This window comes from Agelaius phoeniceus, chromosome 3, assembly GCF_051311805.1.
Source record: "Agelaius phoeniceus isolate bAgePho1 chromosome 3, bAgePho1.hap1, whole genome shotgun sequence".
In the NCBI taxonomy this organism is placed as follows: Eukaryota; Metazoa; Chordata; class Aves; order Passeriformes; family Icteridae; genus Agelaius; species Agelaius phoeniceus.
Genome location: NC_135267.1, coordinates 45,155,861 through 45,178,201, shown reverse-complemented (window position 1 = coordinate 45,178,201; position 22,341 = coordinate 45,155,861). Strand labels below are relative to the sequence as shown.

The 22,341-nt window shown below is 41.9% G+C and overlaps 1 protein-coding gene across 2 annotated transcripts in view; it reads right to left on the bottom strand.

Annotated features, from left to right (window-relative positions):
* Positions 1-22,341, bottom strand: part of PTCHD4 (patched domain containing 4) — a 104,851-nt gene that overhangs the window by 68,041 nt on the left and 14,469 nt on the right. For both annotated transcript variants that reach the window (XM_054630293.2, XM_054630294.2), the window contains exon 2: positions 11,272-11,752. In XM_054630293.2, coding sequence (XP_054486268.2) covers positions 11,272-11,752 — 481 coding nt within the window. The remainder of the gene's footprint in view (positions 1-11,271; positions 11,753-22,341) is intronic.

Here is a 22,341-nt window from a genome sequence, read left to right as displayed (position 1 = left end):
TAATTTCCATAATGCTTTCACTTTTCCTTAGTCATGTCAGGTAAAACAATCCCCTCTGGGAATTAAAAACCTTGTAATGTGCTCCAGGAAAAGACAATGAAATTGATATTTGTGTCACTGATTGAAGAAATTAAAAGTACATTTGTCTTTTCAAATAAACTTTGAGTGAAGTCCATAGAGACTTTCTCAATAGCTAAAATATAAGATTTCCTAAGGAATGAATTATTTGCTGTGCATTTGGCAATACAGTGGCAGGTCCTAGGAAGTGGAATGCAAAGTAGACAGGGTCAGGTAGAGGAGGTCTCAAAAGACAAGAAAAGGTCTTCCGGATCACTGACAATGTTCTAGAAATTTAAGAGCTGACAATTGTCTTTTTCAGCTTGTGAACAAAACTCCCAAGTGGTTATCAATTTCATTGCTATAAAGCTGAACCACATATACAGTTTTTTACTTTAAAAAATATTAAATAAATTGATTAGCATTTTTGCCTTGTTTTGCTCAGTTTATGCATTTGTTCTTGTTTGTCTATCCTTGACCACCAGTTACTTTAACACCTTCTGACCAATTTTAAAATCATCATAAATTTCTACTTTTTTTTTTTTTTTAAATAGTCCGTAAAGGGATTCTATTACTTTCCCTTCAGAGAAAGAATCAGTATATTAGAGGTCAAAATCCACGTAAGAGAGATCTTTTGAAACTTGCTCCATTAACTGTGTTGTCTGACTCCCAATAACCTAAGAAAGCGTTAGAACATCTCCATCTATGATTATTAAAGCCTGCCCTGCTTCAATGTCCTACCAAGGTTATTCATTTAAACTGCACGATAAAGTTCTTGCTGTTTCTCAGCTCTGATGGGAGAGGCATTGAAAGTCCAAATAAAGGAATACAAAAGGCACTGAGCTGCCCAGAGAGGGACTTTGACAAGGGCATGTAGTGGCAGGACAAGGGGGAATGGCTTTAAACTGGAACAGGGTGGAGTTAGCCTAGATGGTAGAAAGAAATTCTTCCCTGTGAGGGTGGTGAGGGCCTGGAACAGGTTGCCCAGAGAAGCTGGGGATGCCCCATCCCTGCGAGTGTTAAGGGTGGGTTGGACAGGGCTTGAAGCAGCCTGGTCTAGTGGAAGGTGTCCCTGTCCATGGCAGAGGAATTTGAACTGGATAATGCTTAAGATTCCTTCCAATCCAAGCCATTCTGTGATTCTATGATTCTACTTATGCAGTAGAAGATGAGGTGATCCCAGCAGTTACCCCTCCAAAAAATGGCATCTTGAAATTGACTGGAAGAGTGATGGGAGGGATATTTGCACTGGTGGGTTGTTTTCCAAAATACTCAGCTTTTATACAGGTGCAACATGGCACTTTCTGGTAATGCTTTCAACAGAGCAGCCAGCATCTCTCCTTTGAAGCCTCCTCTTTCAGCTGCTCCCATAAGAAGATCGTGCTTTAGATGGGTTTGGGTTTTGCTCATTGCAGTTTCCTTTTCCAGGGATATCTACTCTAAGCACAAACAAGTTTTTGTTCCCAAGTCTCCCAGCCTAGTTTTAGAAGGTTTGAATTGCATTAGCAGAGAGCTTTGTGTTAAAGAGTTTCCAGTTATGGTAGAAGGAGAGAAGGTTCCATTGCCCTGCACTCAGTATGCAGAGCACCTCCCCACCCTCAGCTTCTTGCAATGCTATGTCTTCCCTGCAGGATAATAATTTCTCAAGAGGGACAGCAAAAATATCAGCTAGAAACTTAAGGAAATACAGAATTTTTCACCCTCTAGGTCATCACCAGGTGCATTAATCTGCCACTAGGTCCTCCTTTAAAAAACAGTGCAAGTGCTCCCTCTAGTAGGTTGTGCCTATGGTTTCGGAGTGTCTGCAAAGTTTGGAAAATGCTGTAATACTGAATGGTTTCATGGCAATGCTAGCACAAGAGTTTTCTTTAAAAGCAAGATATCAACAGCAATGGAGTTCAGAACACCAGGAAAAGCTATGATATTTAACATTTCCAGGGCAAATTTGCATTTGAATATAGATTGGGATAAGTGTGTAGGACAGGTCTAAGTTTCATATCAGGCTGTAGAGGAATGCTTTTCTTCCTTGGACTTTAAAAATATAGAGTATGAGCAAAGTGCTGAAATGCCAGGGTTGACTGCAGGAAAATGCAATGACAACATGCTGAGGCACAGTTACGTGTTCTCAGGGAACTCAGAATGATTTTTAGAGACTGCTGAGCCACGTAATGTGGCCATTGCATTCACCAGTGAAATTCAGCCACGTCTGGGTAAAAACCAGCATCTGCTTCCCAGAGCAGCACCTGCACAGTGCTTGGAGCCAGGCAGGGCTCACCAGCGCTGCATCTGACCTGCACAGCAGCAGGGATCAGAGGAAGAGACAAATGCAATTATCCTCACTGAAAACCAGCCAAGACAGTGAGGACAGTGTGCTCACTGTTGCAGAACAAAAACTGAAGAGCATTTTTAGTGATCCACAGCTGCAAAGGCCTGAGGTTTTCACCCTGTTCAGACCTGTGCCTGCATCTTCAGCTGCTGCAGCTCTCCCTGCCACGTTGGGCATCCAAAATAACATCTCCTTCCTCATCTCACCATCACATGACTGTGGATGGAACATGACCTGTTTGTACATATCCAGCAGGACTAACACATGGAAAGTCAGCTGTTACACCTGGGAATACCTTTCCCTGAAGGCCAGGAACACAGGTACATGATGGTGGCATGAGTAACATGGGATGCTGCTTCATTTGTTGCAGCTCATGGAGCAGTGAGCTCTGAGCCAGTGTAGGTCCTGCATGCTGGATGTGACTGCAGGCAGTTATCCCACCAGAGAGGAGAAGTCACTTCATGGGAAGGAAATGGAGTGAAAAAGAATCAGGAATGGAAAGATAAAACTGAATTATTAAAAGCTCAACTAGCTACTGGCTGCACAAAGGACATATAAATGATACAATACTGAGTAAAGTCTTTTTAGTTCGTTTGGTATTTGCAATAGACTCCTTAAGCCTTTGATTCTATGCAAAGTTTTTAACATTGCAGATATAGCAGATAAATATTGATTTAGAACATTTGGCAAGTGGTCTGCTGAATATCCTTTTTCGAACTCTTCAAGGGAAAATCATCAGGCTAAAAGAAGGCAGCTATGGGAAGATTTATTCACAAGTGAAATTTCTTTATACCAATTTTTGGACCATGTTTTTAGCATGGTCATTAATTTTTATGTGTCTTCCTTATGGTTATGGTTTAATGTTGCAATATTATTCAAAATAATGAAGATGTTTTAGCTAGCTGTGTAAAAAATCCAACCTTCATTCCAACCTTCAATTCATGCTGAATTTTGAGCTACAACCATATCTCACAACAGTGAATTCCAGGGATGATTTGCACACTAAATGTGTTACAGGAGAAAAACAAATACATTTGCTGGCTTTAGTTTTTGCTCAAAACCCAGAAGCACAATTTTGGATTTCCCTACAGAGGATCACGGTATCTAAGGCAAGCAGACAGCCTGCTTGATCGAGCCTAGAATATTCACTCTGTGCTGCCTTGAGTAACAGAGCCCACCCTTCCTTCCCAGATCAAAAGAGGCAGCAGGGCAAGGCTGAATATTTCCACAACACACCAAAGAACACAGGACACATCCTGAGCCTACCCCACATCTGTTCCTTCCTGCAAATCCACCGTTCTCCTGCAGAGACCAAAAGCCATCATCAATCTTCCTGTGTGTATGGAGCTCACAGGAAGGTGTGAACTAATAGTAAAATATCTGTGAGAAAAGGACCTGTCAGGAAATTATATCCAAATTGAAATAAGCACAGCCCTCTACATATAAAATATCATAAAGGTATTTGCATATACATAGTTACTGTAAAAAATTACACTCCACAGTTGAGCCAGACAGACCCTGGAGTTTATAGGTGCAAACTGCAGCAGTGGGAATCTTAAGAAATACCTTTATAAATGTATGGCTTTTTGAGCCCTGGAACAAGCTGTTGAGGCAGGCTGTAGAATTGCTATTGGTGCTATTTGAAGCTGGATTTGTCAGTGCTCTATTAAGGATGATATACATGGAGCTAAATAGTTTTTGCCATGAGCAGCTCCTTTCCAGCCCAAATTAGCCAAAGGTAAATGTGATGTGCATTGATACATAATAAGCACAAGGAATGAAACTCCTGCTTTAATGAGATCAACACACAGAAAATGTGCATCTAAAGAACCTGCAATAACCCAGTCACAAGAATGAGCATTGCCATGAAAAAGTAGAAAAAAGAAAGCAAGAACTGTTCAGACAAATGTGCAAAGCATCTGAAGAGGAAATATATTTTTCTATCAGAACTGGTGTATTGATTGAGTACGTAATCATATATTTGAAGTGCAAAAGCAAATAACTCTTTTCAGCCATTGACTTTTTAGCTTAAATCATGGTCTCTTCTTTTATCAATTGACTTTTTACAAAGGATTTTAGAAATGCTTGCAGAAAATTAGAAGCAGTTCAAATGACAGCTACCAGCCTGTTAGCTGCAGGTGGAGAGTGGAGGAAGATGTTTTAATAATATTAACAACAATAACAGACAACTTTTTTGGAGACTTCTCTTGAGTTCCAGCTAGAGACAGAAGAAGCCAGATTTTACCTGCCTTTTCTCAAGCAACAAACACAGAAAATGTATTTTTCATTTGCTCTGTCATTACAGATCTGGCAGTGATGGTCTGTGCTTGGGCTGTGGTCCACAGATGAATGCTTCAACCTGTGCTGAGCCTCAGAAGCACTGACCTGCAGCCCTGCAGTGCCAGCATCCCTGGAGGATGACATTTGGGTTGATAAGAGACCTTTTGAAGAGTCTCTACAGGAAAAAAAAGGGCTAGAATTCCATCTCTAAGGGATTCAAGGCAGTCTGTGCATATCTGCTGTATACGCATCCACATGTCTTTGTGTTAGAACTTATGTATATCACAGAATCACAGAATCAATTGGGCTGGAAAAGACCTAAGAGATTATTTGATATATGAGATTATTTGGTCCATCCTGTGACTCAACACCACCATGTTGAGTAGACCTGAGTGGCTCATCCAGTTATTCCTTAAACACCCCCAGGATGGTGACTCTACCAGCTCCTTGTCCAGCCTGTTCCAAGGGTGTTTCATCACCCTTTCTGTGAAGAAATTTGTTCTCGTGTCCAAACCAAATGTCCAACCTAAATGAGATCAACACACAGAAAAAGTGCATGCAATGAAGAACTTTAAATAACCCAGTCTAGGAATGAGCCTATTTTACCACCCCAAAACCACAAAACCTGAAGTGCTGAAGCCCAAGAAGTCACCCTTTTTCAGAGATGGATAAAACTTTCCAGAGATTAACACAGCTCATCCCAAACATCTACTAAGCAATTTTCCAAATAGCTCCGGGCTTTCCTATTTCTCTTTATTGCCTGCAAAGGAAATTGAGATTAAGGGGGGAACATTTGGGACACCTGGATTGGGTGTCGCAAACTCTTCTGCTGGGACTGAGGCTGGCTGAGCTGCTTTGTGCATCCTTTCTGCTGGCTGTGAGAAGGCCCAAAGGACTGGCTCAGAGATAATCTCCCCTCATGTGTTTGAGGAAAGGACAGTCCCAGTCCAGTTGCCTCTCCCTAACCATCACCACTTCACGACATAGTTGCAGGACAAGGCATGGTGAAAGTCCAGCAAATTATCCCAGAAAGGCTTTATTCTTCTACTCAAATTGCAGGAAAGATTGTTCTTGGATGAAATTTCTTTCCCATAGAAATGAAAAAATCCCACCTGCTGCAACAGGAAATATACCATGTTACAGGGAAATCAACTTTACAAATATACATATATGGCAAATTTTTAAACCCATTCATATGAATTATTTGTGCTAGATGCTCGTCCAAATAAGTAATCTTAAACATTTTTAAATCTTGCAATTTATTTTGACTGTGGTTTTTTGTTTTTGTTTGGTTTGGGGTTTTTTTATCTTTTTTTTTTGTTGTTGTTATTTTTTTTGTTATTCCTATTTTATTCTTTTTTTTGTTATTCCCATTTTTCTCTGTAAAAGTCAGAACCAGAAATTTTATAATTAAGGACGAGGTACTTCCAAGCCCTTAAAGATCTGGTGAATGGGTGGAGACATGAACTGCTGTTACATCTAAAAAGCAGATTCACTGCATTTCTAAGGAATGGAGGGGTGGGGATTTATGTCAGGAGGTCTCTTTTCTCTAAAGGATTGTTCTTTTGCTCCTCATCCAGAGAGGAGGCGATGGTGCAACATGAGATTCGTATGGGATTTACTTTACTGCTGCATCAAAATGACAAACCCATAGTCTGAGTCACTCTTGAAATGTTTCTGTCACATTTGTAATCAGAAAGTCCATTGCTTGAAGCAAAGGTTAGAATACTGTAATACCTCATGTTCAGGTAAACTAGTGACAGCCTGTACTTTGGCTCTCACATTTGTCATCTGAGGTTTGAAAAAAAAATTTGTCATCTGAACTAGGACTTTTTTTCGCAATTTTCCATGACTCTGTTGCTAATATAATACTGTGACATCTCAAATTTACTGAAAGATGATCACCAGTCATTATTTCAACAACTGCCATCTGAAAGAGGTTAGATGGCTTCTATCTGAAATGCTAATAACCGCCTGGAGTCTTGTCTGCTATTGCCTTGATTCCTCCTTCCATTTTAACAACTCTGGGGAATGAATAATGGGAAATTTTAAGAGAATTCTGCACTGAAAGTACAATCACTGCCATCCATCTTGAGCTCATAAAACAGGCATGGGGCTACTGCTGGACACAGGCAGCCTATTGGTTCTTAAAGCTTTTGTATCTCTTTGCTACATCTCTACCAGCAGTGTGGTTACTTGCAGGAGTGGCAGCAATACTGCAATGTGTGGTAGGGCATTCAGGGAGATTAATGTTCTCTAAAGTGTCAGCCACAATCAGCTGTTCCCACAAATATCTTATGGACTCCATTGTCTGGCTTTACAAATGACAGGGAATATTTCTCACATCCACTGTGAGCCCAGACTTCTAGAAACACGCACACTTTACAGTACAAAAAGCATAATTACACTATAATTATATTGTAGGTGGTTTTTTATCATAAGATTTCCACTAATCTATATAATGAAGTACTTCATGGACTGGCCAAAAATAATTGCAATGTAAAATGATGTAACTGGTACACCTGCATTTAAAAATATACAGTCAGGACCTCAGCTGACTTAAATAATTATCTCCCTGATGATATCAGTCTGGTTCCTGTGCATTAAAAAGCAGATCATGGGAGCAATAATATCTCAATTATGTAGTTAACCTTCTGGTTATATTAATTAGTGATGATTAGGCATGGGAAACCATAATTATGTCACGTACATAACACCCCTTTGAAATTGCATATGAATCTAAACACAAAAGGCAGATGTGAACATCTAACCAGGGCTAGAACAAATCTGAAACTTAATTATATGACCCTCTATCTGTGTCTGAAACACAGCCATTCATGACAGCTCTGCTGATGTTAAAGTTGTAGAAGAAACTGCAAGTTTTATCTGTCCCAGAAAAGAAATACAAAGTAGAACATTCTCATATTCTGATTTCACATGCAGGTTATTAAATTCTGACTAAAAAAAGAGAAATAAAACATTTAGGCCCAATTCAGTTAATAAACAAGGAAGCTCTGAATCTAAAGAAGCACCTTTGCATTAACTCACAACATTTATCCATTTACCTGGGGTATGAACAGCTAAAAATCAGTCTCCCTTGCTCCTGTTTGCAGGAGATCCTGGCAGACAGAGAATTATTTTCAGGAGAACTTCCCAAAGATTTTCTCCTGAATGACTGCACAAATACAATGAGAGACACTGTACTGAGAAAACTTCCAAGGCTGTCTGAGGAAACTGTGGTTGGGAAGAAGGAGTCAGAGAAAACAGGATTTTCCACCACTGTCCTCATGTCTAACTTAAGACTGAAATTTTTCACCTTCAAGGATAAAGAAAAGCCAATCTGAGCTAACACTCTTCCCCTAGTAGAGCAGAGATATGCTTTATCCCAGCAGACCATTCCCTCACAGCAGGACTACAATAAATACTTATGGTGGAGGTCACTCAGTCTAAATTTAGGAAAATATTAAACATTCCACTTTTCAATAGGCTTCTGTCACCTACTGAAACCTACAGAAACTCTGCACTGCAAGAGGAATTGTGGATCTAAACATCCAGGCTTATTCAGATGGCAGCATCCTGCCACCCTTGCAGGGAAAAGGACAAGCCCAGAATATCACAAAATTCCATTAAAATTAATCCTTTGAAAAATGAATGCTAGAAGAAACTGCATATTTTTGACCAAACAAATGTGCTTCAAATGGATGGTTTGCAAATGTCAGGTTGAAGTGTTCCAAAGTTGGGAGCTGCCAGAATTAATGCTGCCTGTGTACTCTGCATTGTACTTGCAGGGTCTTTGTCACTGTTATTGCCTGGCTTTTTTTTTTTTTTTTTTAATCTAAGTAACTTGACTTTGAAAGTTTGACTTGCAAATCTGGCATTTGCAGTTCAGGGAAACCCCACCTTGCACACCTTTTGTTCTATATTCACTCAATTAGCATTTGATGTGCTGTTTGCTTTCTGCAGTGCCAGCAGCAAGGGACGCTGGTACAGCGTGGGCCAGGGTGAGTTATTGACCCACAGAATCAACAGTCTTGGGGTCTTCAGATCAGTCCATGACAGCCAGTACAGCAGAAAACCCAGCCCAGTAAGGGCCCAGGTGAGTGAGGTCCTGGGTGTATTCTGGGCAGAGCAAGGTCTCATTAGGTGGCAGTGTCCCTTAAGGGACTAAAGGCACATGGTACTTTGCAGATTATAACCCAGTTAGACTTTGGTACGACATTCTGCCTGTCTTTTCCTCCACTAAACTGTAAAAGTGTTGTCTAATATTTATAACCAGCAGTTCTCAAGCATTGCAAGCTGTTCTGTAATGATATTTTCAATTCGGTCTGAGACTCCTGAATGAAATTTCTGAAGAAGTTACATAAATGCTTTCTTTTTCAACCTGAATTGCATTCAATATAATATTATAGAAACAATCCTTGCAAACATCTCACTTCAAGAGAGGTTGTTTTTTCTTTTCCTTTTGCTCTTGGCAGTGGCTGTGACAAGAATGACAGAGCAAAACACAACAGAAAGTTATAAATGTTACTTTTCCTAAGACAGCAAACAAAGTCATGGACTACCAAGGTGGGAAACTGAGGTGCTCTGCTTTCAGACACTCTGACCTGTGTCTCACCCTGGGGCTGCAGAGAGGGTTTAAATTGAGGAGCTCCTTTGGGAGTGACAAGTCTGGAACCTGTCAAGCAAAGAGAATGTGCTACCCATCTCTCCAACCATATAAAAAGAGACACCGACAGAGAAATACACAATTTAGGGAAGGTGCTTTTCATCACTTCAGGGTTTTTTCACCTTTACTTCAACTTGCTGCACAAGCAAGGCAGTGTCTTTTGGTTCCTCCTTTGGTATGCACTTCCTGACACACAAGGAAAATGTTGCCCAAATCTGATAACAGGCATGACCCCCCCTTCACTTCATCCCTTTCTCCATTCTTTGTTTCCTAAACCCACCCCCTGGCACAGGTCAGGATCCATCCGTCACAATCTGGCACATTCTCTGCTGGCTTTCTTCCATTTCCCCATCTCAGCACTTTCTTTCCATCAACTCCTCTGGCACCACAGAGCCAAGCACAACATCTGAAGAGCTGGCACAGGCAGGGCAGTCCATGTCAGGGGCCACTGCCACAGTGCAGATGACTGAATTAGAGGGTTTGGTACAGCCTTGTTTATCACTATTAATGAAGCTGAACAAAACCTTCAATTCCTTGGGGTCTTTTGCCTCACTCCTCTCTTTCCCTTCTGGAATCTTGACCAGTCCCTCCATTCCACTCCTTCCCACCTCAAGTAGCTGCTCCAAAGATTCTGAGAGCAGGACTGATGAGGCCACAGCTCTGCCCTTTTGTTTAGTGACACAGATGTATTATTAGGGGCTAGATTAAATAGGAGGTTGGGATTGGGGATGCCAATCAACTCACCCATGTGAGTTTTCTTAGGGGAAGATAAGAAAATATGGTCTTTTGGGAGGTTGAGGTTTTAAGGAAAGTATAAGACCCTTTTTCAAACCTTGACTCTGGCTTGTGACTTTGCATATTTAGTTGACTCTTACATAACACAGTACTTGGTTTGAGGACTAGAAGCATGAACAGCACTTAAGAAATTAGCTGTAAGAATGCAGAGCTCTGGCCACAGGGAAGATTCTCTGCCATCTGAAATTGAGCATGTAAATGTTTAGTTATGGGCTGCCACCACTGAGGTTTTGCCCAGAGTCATCACTGGGGTTCAGATTCATGGTATGGCAAAACTCTGACAAACTTGGATGTGAGGGCACCAAACAACGCTGCCTCCATAGCTGAGCTGGGCACCTTCCCTCTGCCTTTCCAATGCAACTTCCCAGCAAGCTCATCAACCACATGGATGCACTGGAAGTGCTTGGAACCAAACAGTACCAGAAAGTAATTGATTGAAAGCAATTCTTCTGCCTAAAGAGCTGGGTATTACATTTGTTCTTGTTCCACACCTTCCCCTGTCAGGGTGCCATGCAGAGGAAATCTGTGCAGCTGATCTGGGATTTCACAAACCAAGGGATTATGTGCCACAGATCCTGACAGGCCTCTGCGCTCACAGCCTGGCAAACACCACAACTGTAATCTCCTCTCTGAGATAAAGTCCATCAATCTTATTCTTACACCAACCTCTCCCACTCTGTCCTTCAGGTATAGCTCGAAGAAAAGCCCTTCTTGGGAGGGATGTTAAAATCTGCCCTTCCTTGGTACCCTCCTGTTTAACTTACTCTTTTGGCTGGCCTCCCATCAAAGTTGGGTCAACACATATCCATTTTGTCTGCTGAGCTGACTAGTTTTCAATAACAATTTCTCCTTCATTCTGTAACAGAGATCAATAGAACTGCCCCTCTCTCATGTTGGCTGAGATTCCAGGAAAGTAATTTGCTTTTTATTGTTGCTACTGTTTTGTTTTGTTTCCATTTTTCTTTCTTTTTTTTTTTCTTTTTTTTTTTTTTTTTTTTTTTTTTGGCAAGGCACAGATCAATTTAGAAAGATGAAAATGACTTAGACTTTCACTCAAAGTAAAATCTGCACTTTATAACCCAGGATGTAATTTACAATTCTGTCATTAAACTCTGTTAATCCTATTATTATGAAGATAAATAATTACCCATAGCGAAGAAAGGGATTCCCAACAGAGTAGAATTATATTTTCCATCAGTAATGAAAAATATCCCTGCCGCAGTGACACTGGAAATACAGATAGTGAGCACTCCCAGGAGTCCCAGGAAAGGTTTGCTACGCAGGCAGTCCTTCATGGAGCTTGAGAGGGTAGCAGTCAGGAGAATCAGCATCAGGCTCACCAAAATCTTGCCCCTGGCCAAGAGACTGGTCTGGTGGAAGTCCTTCCAGAGGCTAAAGGATGCTAGTGAGTAGAGCTGCAGATCCTGGTGATCCAGCTGAATCTTGTGCATCAGTTTACAGAATTCACTCTCCCACTTCTCCCCAATGAGGTCCTGGGTGACAGAGCCATACGTTTGGAGGTAGTAAGTGATTTGGATGGCTCTGGCTGATTTGACTCTCTGGTCCTTGCTGTTTGGCACTTCCATTACCCCTCCAAGCTGGTGGCCAATGAAACTGCTCCTTCCATCCTGGGAGAGAAAGCAGAAAAGATGAGCGTGTGGTTATCGTGCTTGTGATGTGATGCAGAGATAAACTCAGTCTCCTCTCACAGACATGCCAAGAGCTCTGCTCAGACACCACTGCACTCAATGGGAGCCTTGCCATTCACCTCAGTGGGCTTTGGGATCTGTCCCTGCTCCCTGCCACAACTCTGTCTTACTCATTACAGGCTCATTTGCATTTCTGTGCTGCAGTTCAGTGACTGCTCAGATATTCATTGCAGTCTCAGGGATTCCCAGATACCCAGGACCAAAATGTTGCATGCAAGCTCCTCACCCCATGGGAGAGGATGAGCTTCCACATTTAACTGCTGGACAATGACAAATCTCCAATTACTACAAAAAGTTTGAGATGAAGAATAATTTCTGAATGATTTGTGATTTCTTGACACTTCAGAAATTATTTTTAAAAGTTGAAAATGTACAGAAAATGAATCCTGATTCCTCAGGATACAGACATCCACAAAGTTTAATAGCTATTCTGTCTCCAGAAAAATATAATTAAAATTAGACTTTTTGAATTGTTAATTTGAGATTTCATGGATTTATATCAGTGGCACAGAGAAAATAATCAACCTTAAACCTAAATTTAACCAGGATTTGGTTTTTTAATTAATTTCAAGAGTATAAACCTTACTTCGGTCTCACCTATTTCAGTAAATGCTAGGACATATAAAACTCCATGACAATCAGTGAAGGACATATCAAGTCCACTCAACCTCTGCCTGTTAACCAGATCAGGCATTTTTTTTCTGTAAAGTTATCTGGCTCCATTTAAATATTTGGTTTGGGGTTTTTTTTTCTTTTATTGTTGGAAGGATTTAATAAGAAAAGTCCTGTGAGAAAGGTCCTCTCTCTGTAGCCACTGGTTGTAGGAAAATTGTATCTGCCCCTTCCAAGACAGGGGAAGCGTGTGTTGGTTCAGAAGATCAAATCCAGTTGTAAACTGAGGAATAAGACTCAATGATAAAATTTTCCCAGCACAACTAATCTCTTTTATCAAAAATTCTAAATCCAGGGATTGTCTTTTGCACACCAAATATTTTGCTTTCTCCCCAACATAAATTATAAGTTTTCAGATTTATTCCTCTTGTATTTAATAAAAACATAAAATTATCAAGACATTGTTGTCTAAACTATCTTACAGCAGTGTTATCTTATATGAGATAACATCTTTTGCCTAGGCACATACTGGAATGAGCTGAAAGCTTGAATTTGGGAGAGGCTCTGCCCTCCACATGCACACATGGAAGCAGTCATCTGCAAAAGGCCAGAACCATTTGGGGGAGACGCTTTAACATGTATTGCATCCAGCATTACCCATTTCTAGAAGCACCTGTGCTGCATGCAGGTCATCATCTGAAATTGCCAGACCTGCTCATAGCAATGACCCCCAGCCTAAGGAAAAATCAGCAAAATGAGGCTTTATAAAATTTAGATGTCTTCCAGCATGTTGACTCATAGAGCAAATAAATATCAGAAATTGGGAGACTGTTTAAAATGTTTTATGTACTCACTTTGACTTCAATCAGGTATGTAAAGGAGGTAATCCTCCCACTGAGAAATGTCTCCCTATGCCTACTTTCATGGCAGGAGCTCACACTGTTCCCAGCTTTGCCTGCCAGAGCCCAGGGAACATGACAAAGTGCTTTTCAGAAGTTCATTTTTTTCCCTATTCCCAGTTGTTATTCCCACCAAAATAGTGGCTTCTGGCAAGGGTATCCTGGCACGAGCTGACACAAAAGGTGAACTGCAGTCTAGTGCCAGCTTCCCAAATCACCTGGAGCCTCATTGCAAATGTCACATAAGCAGAGACAGCTATCACAGAGGGGCAGCTGCTGCTGTTCAGACTCCAAAAAATCCTCATCCTCAGCATTTAATGCTTGAATCCTGTTTGGATTTTTTATTACTACTCTCTCTAAGGAGAGGTCACACCTAACACTCAAACACTCACAAAAAGTGCATTTCCAAGCTGGTAATTAAGGCTTGAGCAATGCAGTCCTGGCTCACATTGGATGCAACTTTACAGCTAAAAATCCCCACTTGGCACCGCTTTGAAATTTTGGAGAGAAATTTCCCATTTCCTCAGTGTCTGGGCAGAGCTGACATTCAGAGGCTTGCAGGAGCTGCAGGATTCTGTAGCAGCACAGCTCCCAGCCCAGGCAGAGCACTGTAATTCAGGTTTCATTGATTCACTATGCAGCAGGCACGGCAAGGTTATGGGAAACTTTGTGATGACCATCTGCCTTCCCCTGCGAAGGGTGCAGCGAGCGACGGCCACATTTCAAAGGAGGCAGCAGAGCAGGCACAAATAAGTCATGTTCTGCTGTATCTCCTGTGAAACAGCAGATAACAGCTATTTTTACACTGATGTACAATAGGGCACCCAGCTCATATGTCAGCAAAACAGAGAGTAAGCTTTCAGATGGAATCGGGGAAATCACAGGCACCGGATTGCTGTGAGGACATTTTGTCTGTTCCCTTCTTTCTGGAGGCAAATTTTTTCCTATCCAAGCAAGGGTTTTGCCTTTGCTGCAGTTACACATGAATGTGGCACCACAGCACTTGGGAAAATGGGGCTTTTCTCTGACACAGCTCTTGGAGAATAACAAAATCAAAGAACAGCTTGGATTGGAAGGGACCTTAAAAATCATCTTTCCAAGCCCCCTGCCATGGGCAGGGACACCTTCCACTAGTCCAGATTGCTACAGACCCTGTCCAATCTGTCCTTGAGCAGGTCCAGGGTTGGGGCAGCCACAGCTTCTCTGCAGTGGTTACAATCTTAGTGAGGAAAGCAGAAGAAATATGGGGGACAGCAGTCTTTTGTTCATCCCATTTTATGGATGACAACTGATGTGTAGGAAAATAGAGATCCAGTGCTGCTAATGTGAATTTCAGCACCTCCCAGAGTCCAAGACAGGGACCTACCTGTTCTTGGAATCTCATGGGAGCTTCAGAGGAATTATTCACTGCCCCAAGTCCTCTGTTGTCCTCCAGGACCAACTGAGTGAAAGAACAAGGCATGAAGGGCTAAATTCCTGAACTAAGCCTAAGGTCTGGGAAACAAAATGTGCCCAAAATGACTTGTGTAAGTGATGCCTGAAGAGCCAGGCAGGTTTTGAATAAGAATCCACATAGTTCTTCATTAAAAAAGGTGCTTTCTGCTAATTAGTACGTCCTTCCTGGCATATGCCTGCATGCTGCTATTTTTAATTTCATAACATATTTTGATGTTCCAGACTACAAACCCCTCACACTTTTACCTACATCTGTTGCTATTCTTTGATACTATATACAGAAAAACAAACCCCCAAAATAAGTAATAATAATAATTATTGGTCCTAGATGATTTTATACCCATGTATCTACAACAGAAGATGCTAATTGACTTTAGCAAGGTCACTTGCATGGTTGGAATCTTGTTTCAAATTCCCAGGCTGAGCATGTGTCCTTCTCTTTTTCAATTTTTTAAAAATATCTAATGAAGTCTTAACAGTGTCTGTTCTTCCAGATTCTCATGGCAGGTAATTCTCTCCAGACCTGAGCATTTTTAAAGATGCAATGAAATATAGATCACCTGCTGGGGCATGTGATATTTCATCTAAAACAGGGCCAAGCAAAATTCTTTGCTTCAATGGACATTATTAAATTGTTTTTTGTGTTCTTCCTCCTCTTTTTCTAGTTGCCTCAAAGGCATTTGATGTATTTAGGCTCTGAAAGGGAGGAGAATGAGAACTAAGATGACAGGCATAAACAGCTTCACCTTCCTTTCCCCCCAGCATGATGGACTTTGCCACCTGTGTCGATGCAGACCTGACCTTGCTTGTGGTTGAAAATCCAAACTCCTTGTTTTTTCAGCAGCAAGATTCACTAATTGTGAATGAATGGGTACAGAATAAACCCCTGCTATGTTTCAGGATGGAAACTTGTCTGTAAATGATGCTTGAACCCTTAATTTCCTAAGAAGATATGTAAGTGGCATGGGAAGTTTGGCTTGCTCCAGAGCTGAGGGCCTCTCAGGTTAAAGGAAACCAGCTGCTCCTACTGAGCTAAATGTCTTCTGCTAGTGATAATAGTAGTAGGCACAGATCCTCTCAGCACGCAGCCCAGAGGGACACTAGAAATACTCTCTCACTACTAAAATTACCTGTGGCCTTTTTTTTTTTTGTTTCCTTTATATTTTCAGTGCAGCTGCTGCAGGCCCAGCTCCCACTGGGGGGCCTGTGTGGTCACTGCAGCACCAGCCCTCGGCAGGGCCTTGCCCTCTGCTGGGGGGTTTTCTTTGTCCAAAATCACTCTAAGTCAGGAAGAAAGGGGCTGTAGTCAGTGCAGAGAATGGCAGGGAGGGCCAGCTGTGGGTGTTGGCACTGAGGGATGGGGTTTAGTGCTGGGCCTGGCAGTGGCAACTCAATTGTTGGACTTGGTGATCGTAGAGGTCTTTTCGAATATAAAGTATTCCATCATTCATCTCTGCTCCGAATGGCATCAGCCTCCTCTGGCTTTCCTCTCACAGGAAAAAGGGAGGGTTTGAGCTATTTTTGAGAGGACGTGGCTTCTACCTCCTTAGCACCTTGCTCAGCAGAGGTTGGGCTGGTGAGGGTTTTAAAACTCTTTTCAGATCCCTGGCAACAAGGAAAGGAGCCCTTGTTCCCTGATCACTGCTTGATCACTCTCATTCAAGTACACCTACAGGACCTTAGCCAGCAAACTTATCTCTATTTTTATTTTTCTTTAACTGCTTCCTTTCATCAGTGATAGATCATTATCAAGCTACATTATAGAAATGTTAGGATAAAGCATGCCATTCTACTTGCATGCTATTTTATCTTAAAAGCTGAAAGTGTTCGACAGAGGGCAACCAGGAATGTCTGCTGAAATACATTGTGTGATAAACATCCTAATGAAATCAATGCAGTTGTTTCTCCCTCTGATAAGGACATTCCTACTCTACTGTAGGTCACAGAAAGTATTATGCTAAAAAACACAGAAGCTGGGATGAAGCAAGTTGCTTTTCAGCCAGCTGCCAGTTTTCAAGGTAAAAAAAGTAATAAAAGATTTAAATCCCCTTTCATTTAGGGTTTAACATATTGGGCTGCTCATGTCCCTTTCGGCCTCACTGTAAAACTTTGGAGGAAGATTTTTTTTTCTCTTCAATCAGACTGATTTTTCTGTCCCTGTCCCTAGTACAGTTATGCATGGAGACCTTGTACCAGTCGATCCCTGTTGCGCAGCCACCCATTACCAAAAATTCTTGCAGCATTCCTTTCCAGAGCAGAGCACATAATGCTGATTCATGTCAGCATTTTCCCACATGTTTTTATGTAGGACTTTTCCTGCCCTTGCAGCTGTGTAGGTGCTCCTGCACTGTTTGCTGTGCAGCTGTTCTGTAGTGATGAAGGATGGAGGGAGCATCCAGAGCAGGTGAACACTGAGGGCAGCACATTTGAGGTAGAGCTGCACCTTGTCTTGCTGGGAACAGGGACAGAGCATGGCCTAGGGATTTGTTCACACACCAAAAATGAATTGTATGAAAGTGGCATGAGAAGTTATCCAGGAAATAATTGTCTGACTCTCTGCCGCAATAAAGAAGAATTCATTTATTTCTGGCTACTCAGCAATGATGAAGCTCAGCTCACCAGCTGGCCAAGAAAATTTGGTTTATAGTCATTGTGAAGAGTCAGGCACATCTAAAGGATGATCTACTCCATCCTGAGGTACAGGTCAGAAGCAGATTTGTTCTCTGCAGTTGCCTGTCTCTCTCCCCTTAAAGCAGAGGCATAAGATTTCTTGAGACTTGACCCCAGATTTTATTATGCTAAAAAATCCCTGACCTGCCTTGTCATTCCTGGCTCACGCTGGCCCCTTCACAGACGTGTACTGCTGGTTAACAAACCCACAGCCCTTCAGCCCCTTCCCAGGGAAATCATGGGCTTCTAGGGTGATTTTTAAGTGAAAAAGAGAAGTACACAGAGCACCCAAAAGGGAGCCAGAAATATCTGACACCTCTTTCTAATGACTCTGGGCCTGTACCCCTACCCTTAACAGCTTTCTGTTTCTAGTTTTTGATAAAAGAACCAAGAACAGATGAAAAGTGTTTCAAGAGACATATATTGTAGTGTTAATAACAGAGAATAAGAGAATGGCCCTAGAAGTAAATCAAATTGTGGAAGAATTCATAAGGGTGCAATAGCAAAGTGTGACTGCTGTTAGAGAGCTTTTCTCTTTGGAGGAGCTTCTGGCAGTGTACAGGCTGTTTCTGAGTGGTGCTCCTCACTTTGCTCCTTCAGTGTTACCCTGTCAAGTTTTTTGAGAATCATAGTGTGGTCAGGTTTGGAAGGGACCTTTGAAGGTCACCTGGTCCAACCCCCTGCAATGAGCAGGAACATCTTAATCTAGACCAGGTTGCTCAGCCACATCCAACCCGGACATGAATGTTTCCAGGGATGGGGCATCCACCATCTCTTTGGCCAAGCTGTCCCTGTGTCCCATCAGCCTCAATGTCTGTCAAGGCAGGGGAAGGACAGAAGGGAAGGAAAAAAGGCTCTAACTTCACCTTCTGCTTCCCTTGCACATCCCTCTGAAAAGAAAATACAAGATAAGCTTTCTCCCTCCTACACCAGTTTCACTCCACTTCCCTCCTAGACTATATTTCATCCTTACATCCTTTGCAACCCCCCTTCATTCTTTGTCTGTCTTCAAGCTCTTTGTTGCCCAACTGATCCCTTCACCCGCAAGGTCAGATTCCCATTCAGTCCATCTCATATCCCATCCCAGCTCCTTTTGGAAAAGAGGAATAGATTAAGTGCCCAGCAGAGCTTAGTCCCCAGCTGTCCTGAACAGCACCTGTGCACCCAAGGACACAGTGGTGTCCTTGAAGCTGATGAGCAATACCCACGTGGGCTGTGATCTTTCATCTCCCTAGGTGGGAAGGGTGCTGGAAGATGGGGGTGTCACCGACAGCACAAAGAGAACTGCAAGCACTGGGGGATAATTTTGGGCTACATCTCGTCTCTCTGCCTTTTTCTTCTCTGACCTCCATCAGGAGCAGGACACAGGCACAGCAGTGAAACAGCTTTGGCACGGAGTGTTCAGGCAGGTGAGCTGGTCTCAGCATCCCAGCCCCATGAGATGGGTGCAGGGGTGAAGGGCACAGCTTTCTTTGGATGCCCAGCAACCTGGGAATGCTGGCATGGCCCACTCAGGAGGAAGGTGGGTGACTCAGAAAGGTTTGTAAGTGACACAAGTTCACCTTTCACAGGAGATCCGTGTCAGCAGGACCTCTGAAGTTGCAGGTTACCCTGGGTGTGTAAATCTACCAGGTCAGGTATTAAAACATGACTGTCCTCTTGTTTCCAGCAGGCACAGAGCTCCTGCTCCCCCCTCACCATTTACTGACCTTGGAGTTTCTGCCCTGCCCAGGATCACAAGCCCTCAAGGCAGAACCTGGGGACCAGCCTCTGCTTTTCACAGCCTGTTCTTTACCAGGGCAAAGCTAAGGCTGCATCTGGCCCCTAAATCCTTCAGGATGAAGTATGATGATGAAAGTAGCCAGTGCAGATCAGAACTTTTGCAAGGAGATGCCAAGTGGGGGAAATCCAAGCTCCTGCATTGCTTGGTAGAGCTGTGACTGTCCACCTATGCAAACTGAGAAAACATTCAAACCTCTGCCAGTTGTTAAGCCATGAAAACTTCCCAGATACAATTAAAAAAAGAAAAAGGTGCTGCTTTCTGTGGTCTTGCCCACAGCTACTCTTCATCTCAAAAGATTTTGCTTGTGCAAACATAGGAATGAATCATTGACAGCAATGCCTCGAGGGAATTGCATAAAGCACCAATATTTGGATATACACAGTTAACGCTGTATATAAACACTCTCACTGACATATGCAAGAATGTCAGTGAGAATGCATTTACTGTCTCTCATGTTTGGCAGTCTCTATGAATCTATATCATGTGTACTTTTAATCAATAAATACTCTATATTAATTCCAATTTCCTCCACAGCTTAAGTGCAATATTAAAAATGTTCAAAGGAAAGGAAGAAAATTGCAATGAGTGTTAAAAAAATAAGAAGTGTTTTTTCAGTGCAGACCAGTGGTCCATCTAGCCCAATTTTCACTCTCTGTCCATTTCTAAACTATGATGCACCAAGACAGTGTCTTCCACAATACAGATGGAAGATGCATTTGGGAGTCTCAGAGTATTGTTGATTTTCCAGCTTTTCAACAAAAAAGGAAATGAAATTACCTGCTTGGAAGGAAGAGGAAGAATAGAACTGTTCAATTTTTTAAATAGATGAATTCTTCTCATAAATGCAGTGATTTGAATTATATTAGCAACAAAAGGTAAGCAAATGAATTAATGAATTGAAGCTATCTTTGTACCCCAGTGAAATTCAACAATTTTGTTATCTCAAGAGGGTCTTGCATTTCTCCAAATGGAGTAAACAGGACAACCCAAATTATTTCTATCTCTTGGGAATATTTAATCTTAAGATTTCTTGAGGTCCATGGAGATACAGGTTAAACAAGACCCTAATTACTAAATAAAAAGACAGCAGAATACACCAGAAATATAGAAAACCTTCTTTCTTGTCTTCTTTCCATATCAGCAAAAAAAAAAAAAAAGACAAAAACTGCTTGAAAAACTTCGTCCCATACTCCATAAACCCAAGCTAAAGAGATTTGGGGGGATGAGAATGGGATCCAGTGACTGTCCCTGACAGGAGATTCTAAAGAGAGGATACAGATTTTCACTGACAGATTTGTGGGCCCTCTTGCTTTGAGAGCATTCCACTGTGTGCCTCTTCTAATTGCTTTCCTTACACCACTTGCAGTCCAATACGCAGAAGAAATAGGAAGAAAATCTGCCAGAAAGTGAAAGGGATTGGATTTGCCTGGTTTTATTACTTCATTTAAAGGAAATGTTAAAAAACAAACAGCAGAGAATAAAAAGTGAGCAGTAAAGCAGATCCACAGGAATCATTTAAGCTTTTACAATCTGAAGTTTCAATAATGACACAGAAAAGGGTGCTTTTTTTCTTTTTAAATTATGTTTTATGTTGGCAAACATCTCTTTAATTTTATCTGTCTCTGCTCATCCTCTTTTCTCCAGAGACCAGCGGCCAAAGTACTGAAACACTGCAAAAATGTTCTATCAAAGGCAGGAAGAAAAGAAGTAACTGAGAATCAGACAGAGCCAAGTGTGATGTGGCAAGATTTTGAGGCTAGAATAGTTTTGAGGTTAATTTACAGGTAACTGGATTAGCTAAGCCCAGCCTTTGAATACAAGATGCTGCTGTGCTCTTATCCAAGTCCTAGCAGGGACTTCTACTCTCACAATGCTCAGTAAGATATAACAAGGCACTGCACAAAGCAGATACAGTTGAGGACACTTAACACTTCTAGCTGAAAATTCCTCTTTTCTAAGAGATAATTAATCAGTTTCCCCTCTTTTTTTATTATTCTCGAATTTGGCATTGTGCAGCAATTTCTCTACCGTGAAGCATCCCTCCCTTCTCTCCAGCACACACTGGGTTTTAATGAGTTTGGCCATTTGTTAGCTGGAGAGAGCCAAAAAAATGTCTACTTTCAGATGCTTTCCTTTTTTATTCTTTTTTATTCTTTTTTTTTTTCATGGTGCTGGACAAGGATCTGGGAAGGGGAAGTGGGAATGAGGCATTTAAATAGGTCTGTGTTTATGCATTAAAATCTAACTAAAGCTGGGGTTCTGCTAACTCCCACCCAGGGTACTTTTGAATTCAGTACATTCATAGAGGTTTTTGACACCCACATTTGAACATCAGCAGGTAGCTTTTATATTTTTAAATTCTAGCTCAAGATCACCTTGGAATGTGTTCCCTTCTTGGTAAAATCTTGTGTTCTTAGTAGCCCATAGAGATGAAGGTGTTGTCATGTGCAATCCTCTAACAGGTCTTCTTTAATTTTATCCCATTTAAAAAAGGAAAGCCCGTGGCATCATGGCAGGTAATACCACATCATGCCATGGCATCAATGTGAAATTGTTCAAAAACATGTAGATGTGGTGTCTGGGGACATGTAATGGTGGACTTGGCAGTGTTGGGTTAATTGTTGGACCTGATGTTCTTTCCAACCTAAATAATTCTATGATTCTCCACTTTGGGCTTCCCATTGGCTGTCATCACTGCAGAGCTCTTACACTGGAAGTTCACCAACACTAGGAGGGTTGGATTTCTGTATTTTCTCAGTCATACTCTGTGGGAGAGGGTGTCTTGCACTGTCTCAGCACAGGGCACATTGCAGTGGTATACCAGTGTTACACAACAGCGTGAGACAATCAGGAAATTTTACATCATCCCAAACCCTTCACCTAGAGATTGCAGGGGGTGCCACTGAGCAAGGTCTGCATGCCTAGAAAATTATCTCAATGCAGCGTCTGTGCTGTGGAGGACTGGGATGACACAGAGAAAGTCCAGCAGATGCTGAGGTCTCAGTTCAGACCATAATCATTGGTCACCAGTGAGGTTCGGCAGGGCCCAGGACCCTGCTGTGCAAACACAGCTGGAGAAGCTGCCCATG